General features: G+C 34.5%; 1 protein-coding gene and 1 pseudogene across 1 annotated transcript; both read right to left on the bottom strand.

The window, feature by feature from the left end:
* Positions 1–1607: 1607 nt before the first annotated feature.
* On the bottom strand, positions 1608–6504 carry LOC125818307 (GATA transcription factor 11-like; annotated as a pseudogene).
* A 2267-nt stretch (positions 6505–8771) lies between these two features.
* Positions 8772–16863, bottom strand: LOC125818322 (protein-tyrosine sulfotransferase). Its single transcript, XM_049497859.1, has 12 exons — positions 16716–16863; positions 15915–16092; positions 15717–15788; positions 14766–15051; positions 13713–13853; positions 12221–12325; positions 11968–12115; positions 11471–11520; positions 11287–11355; positions 11071–11190; positions 9884–10018; positions 8772–9100 (listed from the first exon to the last, which is right to left on the bottom strand). Exons 1-12 carry the CDS (start codon positions 16861–16863, stop codon positions 8957–8959), a joined length of 1596 nt encoding a protein of 531 aa, XP_049353816.1. The 3' UTR covers positions 8772–8956.
* Between the last annotated feature and the right edge of the window lie 1704 nt (positions 16864–18567).

Below are 18567 nucleotides of genomic sequence, written 5' to 3'. Positions count from 1 at the left end.
CAACACGTTTGAATAATATATCAAATCAACAAGTACATAATATTATTACTAAATCATGATCATCTATAATATATGTATTATTACATCAAATTATCATTTAACATAAAAACTTGGTTTGGTGGTCCAAAACTCCAAATAATTGTATATAAGAGTAAGAAAAAATAATTACAAGGATCCTAAGATTAGGTCTTTTGCATTATTTTGGATTGGTCCCGGTCTTTAATTTGTGCCCCTCATAATAAATACCTAATTCTTTCATGGGACATAAATTTATATTTTAGTATTATAGTATTTTTGAAATTATGTCTGAACATGACTCAGCTTCTACAAAATTTACGTCCAATTAGAACTTACTAGTTAAAGAGCAAATATTAAAGAATCGACTCATTTGAACGATAAAACGCGCGATTTTATGTTGGGACTTTTCATTGTTTTTTCACACTTCCCTAGTAGACCCCCAAGGAGGAAAAGCCCATTAAAGGGTTCTTATTGGGCTGAGATTCCTTCACTTTGATGGGCCTTATGGTTTGTGGGTGTGGCCCTTTCCTTTGGCCCACTAATATTTGGCCTAAAGGAAGAGAACCCCTCCAAAAATTAGTAAAATTTTCGCGGGGCATCCTATTTGGTCGTCTCCATTTCTTCTTATTCTATCCATTGATCCCGAGTTTGAATAGGTTTTGTTTCTCTTTACATGAAACATTAAGTTCACGATGGTTGAAAAGCTTGAAAATAAATAAATGTTGTCGAAAAAACTTGAAAACACAATGACAAACCACTATTATTGGAAAATAAGTTTGTTAGATTATTGTGTTGGCAAATTGATTATTAAAATTTGTTATGTATGACTTATGGAAGTAATATTTCAAATTTAAGCTTATTTGAGGTAGATTTAGGTCTTAAATAATAGTTCGAAGCCTAGATGACCACAATTATATGAAGCAAAAAATTCAAAATAGGCCATAGATTTTCTAAAATTAATTGGACAGACTTTGTTATGCCTCAAACTTAGTGTCTCCATCTAAAATTATTGCTTTGTTATGACTTATGATATTTTTTGGGGTTTTAGGGTCACAAAATAAAAATTCTATATTTTCATTTGATTTCTCGATGTATGGTAGTCTATAGAGTTTCTCAATTCGCGGTGAATATTGGAAGTAAAGTAAATATACTAACATAACTAAAATATAATCTCATCCAAATTTGTCTCGCCAGTATAATAAAGAATTTTCTCCATATCTTTTTAATGTCAAACTACAACGAACTTATATTAAGCGACATAAACAATGAGAACTTGCTTGGGATTAAAGCACCATTATTTTCTTTGGGATAGGTATGTCCACATAAATAAAGGATTAGTAAGAGGCTTAGTAAAACTTTAACTTTGCAACGTTTGAATATAAATTGAAGTAGCTACTAGTAAACCAGATTGCTCCTCCCTTAACTAGAAATCTCGATTTTGAACCTTGGTTGCCAAAAAATCCTTGATAGGTGAACAGTTCTACCTCTGAATGGCCCCTATCAAACACGATTCTAAAATTACTTAGATTCCAATGCGAGTATCACACACGAAACGAGAAACTAAAAAGATAATGACCAAGAATTGGATGAATCCAAAAGCTACAACTTCATTGACATCAAGACTCATAAAGATATATTGAAGGACACCTTCAAGGGACTAAAAATGAAACCTAACCATCTTACTATATCTAGTTCAGTTTTTACATCAGATGAACTTTGCTTTTCATGACTCAAAGCTTTTCCTTCTAAACCTCCAATCAAATATCTAGTCTAGACACCCTAAAGATTCAACATTTTGTACATTCGAAAGCAGGAGTAGCAACCATACCACCAGAACCACCTTGTGCCCCCCGTCGAAAATTTAACAATAAACTAGATTAAGATCCTAACTAAAAGTATAATCATCTCTTCAGTATACATCAAACAAATAACTACTCATAGGAACAAACTCTGGCGCGGGTGACATCGCAGGGTCAGCAAGAATAGTTGGTTCTGGCAAAGCTTCACTCTTTCTTCCCATGATCACCTTAGGAGGTTCCTCAACTTCACCTGTTCCATACAGAGTCTTTTTCCTCATCTCTACGACTTTCCTGTGAGAGTTTGAGTGCACGGATGGAACAAACGTAGGACTAGCAGCTGGTCGATACTCTGGAAATAGACGCCCTGAACGATAGCGAACTCCACAAGCATTGCATAGTGTCTTAGGCCCCAGTGGTCCTTCTCTCCACTGAGGTGTCTTTGTGACTTCACAATGTGTGCATTTTTTGAAAAAAACTAGACTGTTGTGTGGAGGTTATCTTCTTCTTGTAAACGTCTGATAATGGTAACGCTGCATCATTGATCTGTTGAACATAGTTTTTCATGGGCTCCTTGGCACCAGATAGCAGTGACAATCTTCTCCTCTTCTCTTTCATCTTTCTGGCATCAGAAATCTTCTTGGATGCAACTCTTGTTGAAGATATCGGAGCCATCAAAATCCATGGATTAACAGCTGAAGGTCGTGCACGCTTGGAGCGAGGACGTACGGGAATGACAATGTCATGTTTGATGGGTATACTCTTTCCACCAGAGCAGGAATTGCTGCCTTCAAGAACTGAAACTGGACTCTGTGTCTGGAATGTACCAGTCCCTTGGACCTCGGTAAATTTGATCTGACAGAATAGCACTAAATTAGGAATTCATGTGATATAAGTGAAGAACAGTTTCTGCACTCTACCATTCTATAAGAGTTACAACAACAACAACAACATACCCCTACCTCAGAGTAGTCCCACGAACTGGGGTCTGAGGAGGGTAGAGTGTACGTAGAACTTACCCCCACCTCAGAGGTAGAGAGGCTGTTTCCAATAGGCCTTCGGCATCAAGGAAAAATTATTCAAAGCAGTCCAGTAAAAGAAGTAACGGAAGCACAAGAAACAATATATAGTAACAAAACAGAAACTACAACAAGATAATACGATCAATGAGGTACAAGGAGCAACAAATAGTACTCGGATGAAATAGTGAGTTAAGAAAAAGTTCATAACCCTTTGGTTTCATGAATTCTTTTATTAGGTGGATTTTTTCCTGCGAATTGTTTTGTAGTACTTTCCAATACAATGGATCAGTGTTTTTCTACTTCACAGAAGCAAGACTGCTGTGCTTTAAGAATAATCCTCTTTTCTTAATTTTATGGTCAGCGACTCGAGTGCCTTCACAAAGGTTCAATGTCCTATTATATGAAACATTCAATTTACTCTTTCATTGAAAGATCAGAACTTTCTATGACAGATAGGCGATGAAGAAAAAGGAATTTCCAGAGAGATGCAAGAACTTCATCTTAACTGACTCGGTTCATCCCAATCTTTCCAGAAACTTAACAACAACAACAATATACCTAACATAATTACACAAGTGGGATCTAAGGAGGGTAGAGTGTACACATATCTAAACCCTACTTCCTGGAGGTAGAGAGGCTGTTTCCGAATAACCATCGGCTCAGATACAGCATATCAAAGTAGTTATAAAAAGGAAATACGGGAGTGGACAGGTCAATGCAGAAAGCAGTACAGGGCATCTAAAAAAAAACAGTAACACCAAAATAATGCGGGAATTAAAACACGAACGACAACAAATGGCAACAGATATAAAAGCAAACAACTACATATATAAAGCCAATACTACAACATACACGATGCTTCCAGACTCCCACCAAGCCTAATGCCTCCAAAAAATGGGACAAAACTCAACTACCTATTAGTCTTAAGGTTCATTAATCTTTAAGAACTATTAAAAATGAATAGAGAGTTCTTTAATGAGTCAGCCCCTATGGCAGAGACTGTGACTTAACATCACTAGTTGCAAGCAATCATAGTAACTTATATAAGCCCCATTAGACAAACTCCATACTTTAAGCAAGCAAAATACTCACAAGGTGAACTCTTATACCTGGCCAATCCCTACAGTACATCATAGCACTACACGTCCAGCATATACTATAGCACATGAAGAACGATTGTGATTAGAGCAAGCTATTTCCAGCAACGAACTTTCATATAGCAGAACAGATGAAAAGGAACAGCTACTGCAACCCAATCTTCTACATTGGAACAATTACACTTTTTTGATAAGTAACACCATATCGTTTTTCTTTAATGACGCCAATTTAAGTAAAAGTTAAATATATATTTCATCCTTCCTTTTCAATCCCGTAACATTATGCATGCTGGTACAGTATTTGATTTATCTTTCAGGCAGAACTCCATGTAACAGGTCCTGGCCTTAACTTGTGAAGCTTATACAAATGAGAAACTTGGAGGAATAGAAAAACACAAACAAAGAACATGTGTAACAAGGAAACAAATACAAATTCTTTTTTCTGCGCGGCTGTTTGGGGAGTGCAAAGGACTACATTAGCAGAAAAAAGACAAAGGGACAGATTAGAAAGAAAAAGAAAAGCAATGCCAACACAATCACCTTAAGACAGTTACATTTTTTTATTAGGAATCAAGCATGGTCACACAATACCACTACATAGGCTGTTTTTTGTTTCTCAAAACGTGGATTTGCAAACAAGAATGTCATTGCTTTCATATGTGAATGCATAACTGAAAGGAACACGAAGATAAAGGGTATCTCCAAGTAAAGCCAAATTCACTCCATGGTATCGCTTTCATATGTGAATTCATTATTGAAAAATGTAGAGGTATGGAAGGAACATGAAGATAAAGGGTATGTGCCAGTAAAGCCAATATTCACTCCATGCCATTGCTTTCACATGTGAAGTCATAATTGAAAGCCAAAGAGGCACGGAAGGAACATGAAGATACATGACATGTGCAAGTAAAGCCAAATTCACTCTTCAGGAGGCAGGGAGACTTAACAAAAAAAGCACAAATTTCAAGTTTTGACACTGACCCTGGTTTATAGACTTCCAAGTAAAAAACAAAGATCACACCAGACCCTAGTGTTATAAAAAGCAAAAAGTGCAAACAAACTCTAATGTCCGTCGGGGCTTTAAGCGCAAACAGCAAATAAAGTGTGGGCTTTAATCAGAAAAGGCACAAATGGAGAAAACAATCAAACACATGGACAAAGAAATTGATTTTTTTAAACCAATAAAGAGAAATTTCAATTGTTTTATGTGTCAAAACGTGCTTAAGCCCTTAAGCGAGGCGAAACGCAACACTCAACATGTTTTGAGCCTCACTTTCGAGCTTAAACAATAACACTTGTTCACCCTTCTTATCAGCAACACAATAAAGAACTAAAAATCAACTTCTAAAACCCCGAAACCATAAGTTTACACCAACTCCCACATTTCTTTAAACACAAAAGACATCAAAAACACACATGGCTACACAAACCATTCATACATTAACAAGCTATACAAGAAAACTTATAACACTTACCGGAGGATGTGGATGTGATTTTGCCACCGCATTCACCCGACGATTGCCAATGTTGCCTTGAGGCATAGGCGGAAAATCCATTAGAGCATCGGTTGGGATTGGTCCAAAATCCTTCGACTCACTAACATCCCACTCAACACCACCTAGCCCATCTTCCTCCAAACTTTCCATGGGCATATCCAAGAAATTGAGTATGTCATCAAAGTCTTCATCAACAATAGGACCAGTAGGAACTCCATCCATATAACCACCACCATGTTCAACCATAGTCATCTTCTTCTGAGATACAAAAAAGATTGTAACTTTGTAACACCAAAAAGTTATAACAAGATATTAACCACTAAAAAACATTCAAAAATAATAATTTATACATGTAACACACCATATAGATTATATTATTTTCCAAAATTATCTGTCACTAATTTAAGCAATTTTTTTTACTAAGGTTTAAAAAAGAATAGCAGTAACGCCTATCTATAATGTTGGGATTTTTATTTACCTATTCAAAATTACACGTTTTTTTTAAACTTAATAGCTAAGAAAGAAATTTAATAGACATATTAGGTTAAATGTACTTAACATTACACCAAAATAAAAGATTCTAATTAAAATCCAAATATGAAGTGAATCTTAATCTAATTATGCTAAATAACTTACCATTAATTAATTAAGAAAAATAAAAACACCACATTACATTAATTATTTAAAAAATATATCAAAATAATTGCAAATATATGGAAAACCCCTAATTAATTAAATCAAGGATTGCTGCATAAAAGGGAAATCTTTTCACCAAAATAGTAGTAATTCTTAACAAAATTAGGGGAAAAACACCAATAATTAATTTTTTTTTTACTCCTAATTAAAAACGACGACGTTTTATCAGTCACTTTCCTAAAAGTGTATCATCAAGTATCAACCTCACCATTTCAGAAAAAAAAACTTTTGCCCTAGAAAACATGTCGGCAAAACATAAATAGACAAAATTAATCCCAAATAAACAAAAAAAATTCAAGAACTATACATTTTCAGTGACCCAAAAGCCCAAATTAGCCATTTTCACTCAAAAAATAGCTTAAAAATTCAATTTTTTTGTACCCATTTTGCTTCAAGAAGCTGAAATGACATGGGTTTGGGGGTGGGGTTACTCAAAAAGATGAATTTTTTGGTAAAATGGTGAAATTGGTATGAGGAAAAAGTACTAAATTTTAATTATTTTTTATTTTTGCATGTAGAGAAGAAAGGTGTACTTACATTTGGAACCAAAAAAAGCCCTTAAACCCTTGAAAATGCCATTGAAGTTAAAGCAGAGGTTTTTGTAGAGAAGAGAGGAATAATAAGATAGGGTAAGAAAGTGAGGATATAGATAGAGGAAAATCAAACAAATAGATTTTTATTTTATTTTATTAAAAATGAGGGAAAATAAAAAATAATATTCTTTTTTGAAATTTGAATGGTGTTTATTTGGAGTTTTGGAATTTCAATATTTGAGAATTTAGGTTTTTGTGCAACAAAAAAGAAAATATAATAGTGTAAGGGTGTGTTTGGTATGGATTATGAAAGAGTTTTTTCATGTTTGGTTAGTCGGTCGTTGGTCAAAATATTTAGAAAATATAGCTAATAGTTGACCGCAAATTTTACATCAGATTCTTAAAATTTATCGTAAATATTTCTTTGACTACATTCAATTAAGGCTACTCGCTTTGATGGATTTTTTTCCATTTTTTTTCTTGAACACTAACCCATCTATCTTTATTTTATTAATAAAATTATACTAAATATATTATTATTGTTATTATTATTATTGTTACTGATATAAATAAGTTTTTCAATAATTTTGATTGTATGGGACCTAAGATCGGTGTAAATGTTAGTATATGATAATTGCTGAGCTGTTGAGTAGGGTCCAAAATTGGTGATGGTCCTTCTCATTAAAGGGTAGAACAGTAAATATGTCATTTCTTAAAAAGAATTTTATCTTTTTTGGTTCTATTTTTTCTTTGACCCCATAAAAAAAAAATCTGACAATAATAATTTGATCAATAATGCACATGGTTTAATGTTACTGCGTGCTGATTTGACAGTTTTCTTTGTTGAAATGATTTTTTATTATTATTTTTTGTATTTTTGAATCATTATTTATTGAAATAAGTTTTAGAAAATAATTGTAATTGAAATTATTTGCACTACACGCGATGTTTGTCCATCTATAAAAACATATATTATCACAAAAAATGTGTTGATTGGTGCTGAAAAATATTAGTCCATATTGAATATAAATTTAACAAAGATATGTATGAAAAAAGTCATCACAAATCATTATATATAATATATAATGAAGTCATAAAATGCATGTTTTTTTACGGATGATATTGTTACACTTGACCGAAATTGAGGATAGTGATTATAAAGAAAGTGTGAGCTTTATTTAGAAGTAAGTTTGAATGTTGGCCCAAAAAAAGATTTTGGTAAAAAAAATAATGTTTTGGACATTTAAAATATATTTTTATACCAAATTCCCCCCTAGGTTTTATCAATTTAGAATAATGATTAGTTTAGTCAACTTTATTAAAAGGAGAAGTAGAAGCTAAGGGATGAGATAATTCCCTTTTCTTTTATTCCAAGACATAGTATTTACACTTATAAAGAGAATAAATAAAGAGAAAAATAAAATACTTTGAAATTCAAGTTATACCATCACATTTTTTTTTTTAGTAGTCATGATGTTCGAGTCAATCTAGTCATTAATTATACAAGATATCTACTATCTTCAACCTCGTGATCTTTAACATACTTAATTGACTACTGGACATCTAGACCACATCCTTAGATGCTTAAATTGTACCATCACTTTTCTAGTCATGTACCTTAACAACTAAATTAAACCCCTCGTAGTGTGCAACCCTTCCTCAAACCCTACTAACGCGGATACTTGTCCACGGACCGTCTTTTTTTTCTTTCAATTGGTTCTGTATTGAACTATTCTATAATTTTATTACCATATTACTTTGATTTGAGACTTGAGGAGAGATTGCTCCTGTTGGGTGCTTGTATGTTCAACAACATACTCTGTGAATCCACAAATTAGATATAAAGAAAGATAAAATATACGCAAATCTTAGCCCTACCATTAGGAGAATAAAGAGATTGTTTCCGATAAACCATGTATATCAATGAAACATAATTGGAAAATATAAAGGCACAAGCATTATTTGCTTCTCTTTGAGGCTCTTCGGGGGTCTAGGGAGGGTAGTGTTGCCCCTACCATAGGAAGGTTGTTTCTGATAAACCCTCCGGCTCAACTCACTAATAGAAGAAACATGTATTAAGTACTAAGAACCAGCTGAAAAATAAGAGAACAGAAAACTGATATAAAAAGCATAAAATTTTACAATAAGCTTTTGCTTTTACCCACAAAATTGCATGTGAGTGTAGTTCCCTCTCCACTAATGAGGCTTGAGCAATCTTACATGCTACCTGAGCTAACTTTTTTCAATCTTCCTATTCAATTTCTCTATCTTTTTTATGGGACATTTATGTTGGTGATATCATAACTTAAGTTTTGATGTTCTTCTTTTTGCAGTTACAAATAGGACAGCAAATAGAGCCACAAACACCACGGAAACGGCAATACAAATGGCTTCCCAAGAAAATGCACGATATGAATCGTCAAAGTCACTGTCCAACTGGTTCTGCAAAGTAACAAAAACCAGTTGTCAAATAGAATGTTCTCATTGAAAACCATGTCTTAGGTATAACTACTTAGGATGAGACGTTAACGTGCACTAGGGCTATGTAGTGAATGCAACGATGAAAGATGTGTTGAAATAAATGAGAGAGCACAAACGACAACACCAAGTAAAAGGAACGCTTTGATGGATAAGCGTTCATAAAAGATTTCTCTATCTAGATTCCTGATAAAGAAGAAATGACTATTGCCAATTGGAGGAATGAAAAATGATTCTGTGAAACACCACAACAACTCATAATAAGACACATTAATGAAGTCACTGGATCACCAAACACATCTATCTCATCCGTATATTTGCTGCGTGAATAATAATTTTCAAAAAAAGGGGAGTGTGGTGCGGTATTCATACAGGACCCGGGAAAGGGCCACATCCGAGGTAGCGTGATGTAGGCAGCGCACCCTGACACAAGCATCCTTGGCCGATTCTACTGCTCAACCCATGACTTATGGTCACATGGAGACAGTTTTACTGTTGCTCTATGGCTGCCCTCTGTGAATAATAATTCTCAGAGGACAGATTCAATGTAGTTATTTATTATAACAAGCTATTGCAATGAAATATGAGTGACATACAAAAAAAGACTACTAAAATAACTAATATAACATGCACATGATTTAATTATAAGCAAAAGTTCTAGGTGTTCCTTAGTTATTTATTTATCCCGTTCACAGAATCAAGGGCATGGACTATAGTAAAAACTAACTGGGTAACATGGGCACTTACCGTGACAACCTTGTTCACTAACATGCGTTTGTGTTGATTTGCAAAGATCGTCTGGGCATATTTATAAAGCTCCACGTCGAGGTGATTTAATGATGTGATCTCCTGAAGAAGGGCTTCAGACACCTGACGACGTCCCTATAAAATTTAAAACTGTGATGATAAGTGGTCAAAAACAATATACTTGGATTCATACTTAAAAGTTCACCTGCGCTTGTCAAGGAAACTGAAAATTGCAAGAGATTGAAAAACAGAACACAGTTTTGGAAGGACAGATGGCTGGGAAACACCACTCTAAAGGGTGATTTCCCTGCTTTGTTTCAATTAACTTAGGAGCCAGATCCAACAGTGCAACATTACACACATGGAAATTTTTGGAATCCAACTTTCAGTTGCAGGATGAAATAGAGAATTTTCTCAAACTCTTACAAGCTCTCAATGGGTTCATAGGAAATGACATTGCACCAGATCAGTTTAGATGGGGGAATACCAATGGAGGAAAGTTCACGGTGAAGGCAGCCTATGAGGTAGCAATGGACCTGAATGTTATCACTGAAAATTGGCCTTGGAAGCTAATCTGGAAGGTCAAACTTCCACCCAAAATTGTTTGCTTTACCTGGACAGCAATGCATGAAGCCAGTCTAACACAGGACAACCTTGGAAGGAGGAAGATTCAGACTATGAATGGATACCACATGTGCAACAGAGGAGCAGAAACTCGTAGCCATCCACTTGAGACTATTTCTGCAGTGCCCAGCTACAGCAGACTTATGGCAAATGTTCCTCACACTTTTTGGCCTCAGATGGGTAATGCCTAGCACTATCAGGGAAGTTTTTGAATGCTGGAGCTACTGGAAAGTTGACATACACCATCAAAAAGATTTGGAAGATGATACCAGCAGCCATCTTTTGGACTATCTGGAATGAAAGAAATAGAAGACGTATTGATGGCCTCTCAACTAGCCAATCTATGCTCAAAGCTAAATGTCTTTTGTATTTATAGTTGGTTCATTTTGTCTCCAATGGATTCCCCTGGTAGCTTTTTAGATTTTGTTTGCTCTATGCTAGTGTACTAGAGATAACATACTAGTGCTCACTCTTTTGTAACTACTTTGCATCTTCTTGATGCCATGAATGGAATCAATTACTTCATCTAAAAAAAAAAAGAGAACACAGTTTGGCTACAGTACCTCCTTTGTAAAGTTTGCTGGATCAATTTTCTTTAGAGAATTTACACGTCTTTCAGACTGGGTCTTCCTTAAGTTAGAAATGCAGCTCTCATATACATCCATGAGTTTTCCTGCAGTCATCTGTTATCGAGGCAGAAAAGTTAAAGTTAGGAAGTTCGCATATGTTGCAGTTAAAACGGAAACACATCGTCTTGGACTTCATAGCAATGGGCTTACATTTTCCTTTGTTGCTTCACCTTGATCAGCTGCTGAGATTTGATTGGGCTTTTGGTATGTGCTGTTACTCTGAAATTTGTGCAAAATGAAGGATTAAGATCACAGCTTAATTTGAAATTCGAACAGGCACTTAGAGCAAGTAGGGCAATTAATGATCACATATCAAGAGAGACAGAGAACTTACATGGTGATAAGTTGTATCAAAATCAGATTCTAGCAGTGAAGAACCCTGTTCTGTGCAAAACCAGATGATGTAACCGTCAAAACTACAATCACGTGTCCTACACTCCAACTTGAACAACACTAAATTCTAGCAGAAAATGTGTCATTCTTGAAAATCAATCGTTGAAACATTTCAATAAACTCAGCTTTCGAAAGATTTCTAAAACTCAACTTCTAGTGCTGAACAATACTGGATTTTTGATGAAGAACAATTATTTTTTTAAAAAGTGGAACCACCAAGATTGGCCTCTCGTAAGGTGGAAGCTTCAGTGACAGGTTCAGTACCCCGCCCCCTCAAGAAGAAACAAATATAGAAAAAAATTGCATAGCAGAGTCACTGCTTGGCTTGTTCGAATTGACACTCATCCATTGGCTGTTATATGCTGCCGTTAGAAGAAAAAGGGGAATATTTCTAGTCAAGGCATCAATTCAGTTAAATTATATAGCTTCTAAACTAACCAGAGCTGTTCTTAGCAGTATGATCTCCATGTGATGTTGATCCAGTGAACTGTGAAATTGCCTGAGTACCAACTACATTTGCAAACATAGTGGCTGATTCTTTGTGGTTCTCTGTGAGTCCAACATACAACATATCATCCAACCTCTTCTGCAAAAATTAATAGATATCTACAATAATTCTGACATCATCAAGAAGCGGATATAGCAGAGTATATTACTCAGAGTCAAACTTAATTTAGAGTGGCTTAATTACCTTTGCAACCTTAAGCACATAATCTCCAAGAGACTGATACTTCAGTACACAGTGACGAACATCATGTGCCTCTGTCAGATAGGAGTTGTTTGTAAGTCCTGAGACCTATAAATTAGACACTATCAGCAAGATGAAACAACTTCAAGAGCATTTCCTTTGGTTAGGGAGAAGGGACCCCCAGTGAGGTGGGAGGGGTTGTGAGTAGGGGTGTCAATGGTACGGTTCAGGTAGTTATTTCGTAAAATTTATACCATACAAGTTTCTGTTATTTTATTATATATAACCAAGATTAAACTTTTTTGAAACCATCCCATCATCTCGGTTAATCTTCGACATCGGTACGGTTTGGTTAATTTTTGGTATTTGCTTATAAAAGATGTCATGTAAAAGTTACGCGTTAGAAGTTAGAACATGATACCATGCATACTTCTATCTGACTTTGACAAAAACTCTCTAGATATTTTTAGAGTTTAAAAGGCGGTGAATCAAGAAATCATGTAAGACGACAAGAATAGAGATCCATCCCACAATTTTACAGTAATGTAAAATAAAGTTAAGCGAAGACAATATTTTGATCACATGAGCAGGAAGAAATCAAACAAGATGCGACTCGAGAACTGAGTCTACAAAAATTAAGTATTCATTAAGAGAAATTTAAATCATATGAGAGGAAATATTTCTAATACCTTGTAGCTTACTGGTTACTACTCGAGATGCTAGAACTAATTTAGCTTCAATGGGAGTAGCATAATAGGTTTCGGAGTTGGAACTTTGGATGTTAATTACCTGTGGTTTGTTGTCGTTCCCATACCCAAGTTCAAGGCGAAAATTTTAATGTTCCATTATTTTTAGACTTGATATATGAAATATATTTTTCACATATAAATTTATTCAGTACAGACGTACAGTTATAAGTTTATATAAGAACCTACGATTTTAGTATAAGAAACCTAATAATTGGTTTGGTTAGGTCGGTTAAGTCATTCTCATAACAAAAGATAGTTTAGCTCAATCTGATAGTGTGGACGTTAACCTTGAAGAAAGTTGACACATATGCCACAGTTGCTGAAAAGCTTAAAATGTGGACGTCTAATAAAATAGGAAGGAGGCCAGAGACTTCCTCAATAAAATAATTTTTTTATAGCAAGAGACTGTTTCATGATACAGCATCTAGCCCACAAAGCAGTATCTGAGACTGGTCTAGGGTCAAGATATTCAAAGTTGAAATCAATTTGCAATTTCATTTCAGTTTGCCAATGTCTTCTGAAAAGACGAACCACAGATCCAGTAACCAGTTAAACAACAATTAATCAATCAAGCAGAAGAACCTGAGATTTATAGTAAAATACCAACATAAGCATGTCGTTCACAACCTTCCCCCATAAGTTCCGAGCTGGATCCCTAATTTAAGCTCTTGTAGAACTCTAAACAATATAATGCAGAAAAAGGAGGATGAAAGGTTTCATATTGTAAATAGAAAACCAGGCAATACCTGAAATGTGGCTCCGTTGTGAATGATATCCCGAGCAATGGGGTTGTTGATATACTCATGTAGAGGCATCACCATCTCCTTCATATCATATGGATTAGTGCTTGTAACAACAGAATGACCATTTTGTTCTCTTGCTTCCCTCTGCAGTCCAGAGGATATGCAGCATATTAATGATTATGCAAGATAAATTCATAATGCTACAGAAATATGCATGACAGAAGCTACCCCACCTTGCTGCCCCTGCCTCCCCTCCTCCACATCAAAATGGGCAAACCCACTAAAAGATTATTAATCATTCTAATTGTATTTTGTAAATAAAAAAATGTTCTGCATCCTGATATTTCGTTAAGATATGGTTCCTATTATGCTAATTAGTTTTATGATAAACTCACTAAAGTTGACACTCTTTTTGGTTATTTTAAAAGAAATATTCCAAAGTTGATACCTTTAACAGTGCTAGCATGATAACTGGTTAAGAATACTTCCACTAATCATCTCAATTCCTCTACTGATTAGACACCATTATCAATCACAAATAGATAGACAAGGTTATGTGTTTTGGACCAGTTGTTGTACCCTAGGAAGAGGAATTATCTACTATTATTAGCACAAGCATATGAACGCAACAAACTAAATGCAACTAAGAAGCATCTAAATAAAACAGAGAGGCAAAGTATGATAAATGTCTGAGAAACAGGACATCCGCGACTATCACTGCCTCAAGAATGGCGGATACAAAGTACAGACTACACTGTGGAACATGCTTGAAAACAAAACAATGATAATTTATTCTTCCGATGGCAAGGAAGCAGCAAATGATCAGTAAAGGAGCCTCTTCGACAATGTGGCTAGTAAGGCACTATCTGATAAGCATATTGCCATTGACAGAATCTAAATACATTTGGAGGAAGAGGAAGAGAAACTAGATAAGACAATTATGCTTTTCAGGTTGTTATATTTAGTTGAATACGGTTTATACTATAGAGGCAAACTTAGATAGTAAAGCTCACTGGACAAGATGATGAATTGACAAATGCTGTTAAAAAGACATACTCGAGCAAATAGATCTTCTCTCATCCAAGGGACCAAATACTTCCATGGCCAGATATCTAGAGTGCTTATTGTATTTTTTGAACGCAGCCGTCCAGACATTTTGGTGGCAGATGTTAAGTTAGGGTGCACCAAGAACCTGGCTGCTACCTCCACGGAAAACTCGTAGGCACTAAAAACACGGTCAATTGGATTCCTAAGTATTGTCACCACAGAAGTTTCATCCTTGTGAAGTTTGTTCATCATGCTGTAGTCGTCATGAGTAACCAACAAGCGGCATTTTGGTTTTCTGCACCAGCAAACGGTAGTAGAATTGACAGCAACTATTAATAAATTTCCTGAAATGGAAAAGGTAAAAGGAAAAGAGGAAGCAGAGAAATAGATGGAATATATTGTGCTAATCAGAATTGTTTCTCTGTTACAATATTTTACCATAGGAAAACTAGCTGAAGTAAAAGCATAGCGATTTAGTGCTCCTGCACACTACAAAATGATTGAAATAATAGCTTCTACCTTGGATTCTTTCAAACAACCAGACCTTATAAAATCTGTATTTAAGTTTGGCAATCCATTTATTTCAAAAAAAAATAAAGCTAAATCCTTCGATTTTTTTAATGCACCCACAGGCTCTAACTTCCAAAATACACAAACAGGAGTACAACAATAATCAAATGGATAGAAGTGACCTTATCATCAGCAGTGTTTACTATTTCTAAGACAGCAACATCAGTATTCATTATCAGAATTCAGAGGCTCTCCACTGGAATGCCTAATGCATTTTCTCATTTCAACATTAAGTTATAAGTGCTTGGGTGATGCTCCATCACTACTAGACGTTAGTTTCCAGGAAAAGGCATTCTTATAGCTTCTAACAGAACATCTAACAACCTTGAAAATAGTAATGTCCAATATTTCCCAAACAATTTAATGCATAAAGTACGAAGATATATTTACCTTGGATCAATCCTTAACTTATCATACGAACGTGGACACTCTAAAGAACTGGCATAAAGCTTTTTAAGAAAACTGCACAAACACGACAATATAACCATTAGCTAATATATAAATTATATTATGATTTAATTGATAGAAACTGTTTTTTCCTTAACTCAGTCAAAGGAAAAGAAATTTATAGAGGGAAACCATTTTTACCAATGAAAATATGTTCGCCCTCCAGTCCTGGGGACATGAAGAAAAAAGAGCAAGTTCTGCAAGACATGTTTGTCATTTTTGACTTCCAAATCGAGTGAAGAAGAAGCCCACTGCTTGACAATGTGTTCGCACTGCTTGAAGCCATCTTTGCCCTCTGTAGCCTTTGTTATGGTAGAAACTGGGCATCAAATAGCATTATCAATTTGCAGATAAATATAAATTAGCATTCCCCTAAAATGAGCTCCAAGACATGCTTATGAGCAAATTTCTATGAACTTAATATGAATTGTATGCATAATGCTTCACTTGCAAAACTTCACAAACACAAAACACAAGAAAAGATTTTTCATTTTTTTATATATCCTCATCACGACAACATTTAAAACATCTACATCATGAAACGTCCTGCTTTGGATTAGAAGAAGAAAAATATAATTGGAATCACAACAAGGCCTTAAGAGCTTATCTTCACCCTACTCCAAGATCAAACTTTATGCAAATCGCTTCGAGGGAGAACTTCTTTTTTGCTGTTGAATTTTTCTAAACATCTTGTTTAAAGACTCAATTAGCTTGTTTTAACAAGCTTTAGTGTTCTCCCGGACCCCAAGAAGAGAAAGGAAATCAAGAGATGAATGTGCTAACCAAAAGGACAATGTACACGCTATACTACTAAAATCAGAAATAAACGAAGAGGTGCAGTTTTAAACAAGTAGATAGTGAGAAAAAATACATTTCTTTGGGAAATAAAACCAAAATCCTAACATTAAGTGCAAAAAGTAATCAATCAATAAAGAGACATACCTGAGAGCAGAAACACCAGGATCACAAAACCATCAAATATATGACCTTTCTGCCTCATTCCCACCTCCAATCTATCCCAAAAGTCAAACCGAAATGACCCAAAAAAACTTGTACAATCAGAATCCTCCAATGAAGTGTACACACTCATAATATTCAGGAATCAAAGTAAGAAATTCAAACTTCAGTACTTTTAACCATGATAAATGGGCATTACTCCAAATTTTAACACCCATCCAAGTACAAAATCCACAATAAAAGGAGGCCGACCATGTTCTTAACACTCAGCTAGCCGAATTCAAAGGGAATATACAGTAATACACAATATATATTATACACACTCAGAATTATTCAAGAATCAAAGTAAAAGATTCAAACTTCATCACTTTTAACCATGACAAACAAACATTACTCTAAATTTCAACACCCACCCAAGTGCAAATTCCACGGCATGTTCTTCTTTAACATTCAGCTAGCTGTATTCAAAGGGCATATACATAAAACACACACACACACATAATATTGAGGAATCAAAGTAAAAGATTCAAACTTCAGCACTTTTAACCATGATAAACGAGCATTAGTCCAAATTTTAACACCACCCAAGTACAAAATCAACAATAAAAGGAGGGTGTGCGAGTTATTTAACATTCAGCTAGCTGAATTCAAAGGAAAAACACACACACACACACACAAACACTCAACACAAAATTATTCAACAATCCAAGCAAACATTCAAAATTTAGCATTTCTAAGCTTAAAATTATCAAAATTTAACACCAACCCAAAACTTAAAAATTCAAAATTTAGCATTTCTAAGCTTAAAATTATCAAAATTTAACACCAACCCAAAACTTAAAATTTCAAAATTTAGCATTTCTAACCTTCAACTTAACAAAATTTAGCCTCCACCCAGCTATGAAAACAGCAACTCAAAACTTGAAAAAGTTTTCTCCTTTTTTTTTGTGGGATGGGTGGGGGTTAATTACCTTCAAAACCCAAAAACAAAATGCATGAAAGAAAGAGAATTGAGGAAAAACGGGGCTAAACCTGTTATGGGAATTTCGAGATCTCGTGCTCATAAATATACACAAAAAACTGTGTCGAGAATTGACAAAGACAAAGTTCCTCCACTTATCGGGAAATTGGTGGGGTCCACTTCACCGCCGCCAGCAACCTCTCCGATCGGAGAATCCAAACACTCAGATTTCCTCCCGGAAAATTCGAACACTGTTTCGCCGATAGATCAGTGTGAAGCCTCTCTTTATTTATATTTATTAATAAAAGGGAAAATTAAAGTCATAAAAAAAACATTTATTGGAGTATATATCTTTTATATGGTAACTGAAAAGGTATTTAATTTTTTCTTTACATTACATGTTTACATAAAAAGAATATTTATTTTAAAAAAATAATTTGCTGATGTATAAATATATATTTTTCTTTTGAGAAAAACCACTTCATGTATCAGCACAATTAGTGTTAGAATAAGTTTTGTAGAGGATGATGTGTACGAAACTTTTAACTTATTTTTAATTTATGTCTGAATAATAATCCGTTCAAGTAAGGTATAATGAATTAGATATAAAATAAAAATTTAAGGAAAAATAATAAAGAAAGAATAATAGTAATAATAAATAATAATACGATAATTAAAACAGAAACACTATTTCATATTAAAGATAAATAATAACATTATTACGAACTAGACATCATTAAATGAAATTTCTCATTAAATCATATTGGATATAAATGGGCGTTTACGTTATAGTATAAAAGTGTTCTAATTGCTCTAAAATGACTCTTTTTAAAATATTTATTTCAGTATTTACATAATCAATGCAGTATTTATTAA

The sequence above is a fragment of the Solanum verrucosum genome, unplaced genomic scaffold (assembly GCF_900185275.1).
Source record: "Solanum verrucosum unplaced genomic scaffold, falcon-dt-bn FXZP01000253.1, whole genome shotgun sequence".
NCBI classification, from domain to species: Eukaryota; Viridiplantae; Streptophyta; class Magnoliopsida; order Solanales; family Solanaceae; genus Solanum; species Solanum verrucosum.
The sequence above is the reverse complement of the archived record's forward strand: the minus strand, read 5'-3'. Positions and strand labels throughout refer to the sequence as shown.

Coding starts and splice junctions, on each gene's coding strand:
- LOC125818322 (XM_049497859.1), bottom strand. CDS start 16,863: ATGAGTGTGTACACTTCATTGGAGGATTCTGATTGTACAAGTTTTTTT. Junction 10,019..11,070: donor CAGCAAACTTTACAAAGGAG/GTACTGTAGCCA, acceptor TAAATTTTATAG/GGACGTCGTCAGGTGTCTGA. Junction 9,101..9,883: donor TAGTGAACAAGGTTGTCACG/GTAAGTGCCCAT, acceptor GTTACTTTGCAG/AACCAGTTGGACAGTGACTT.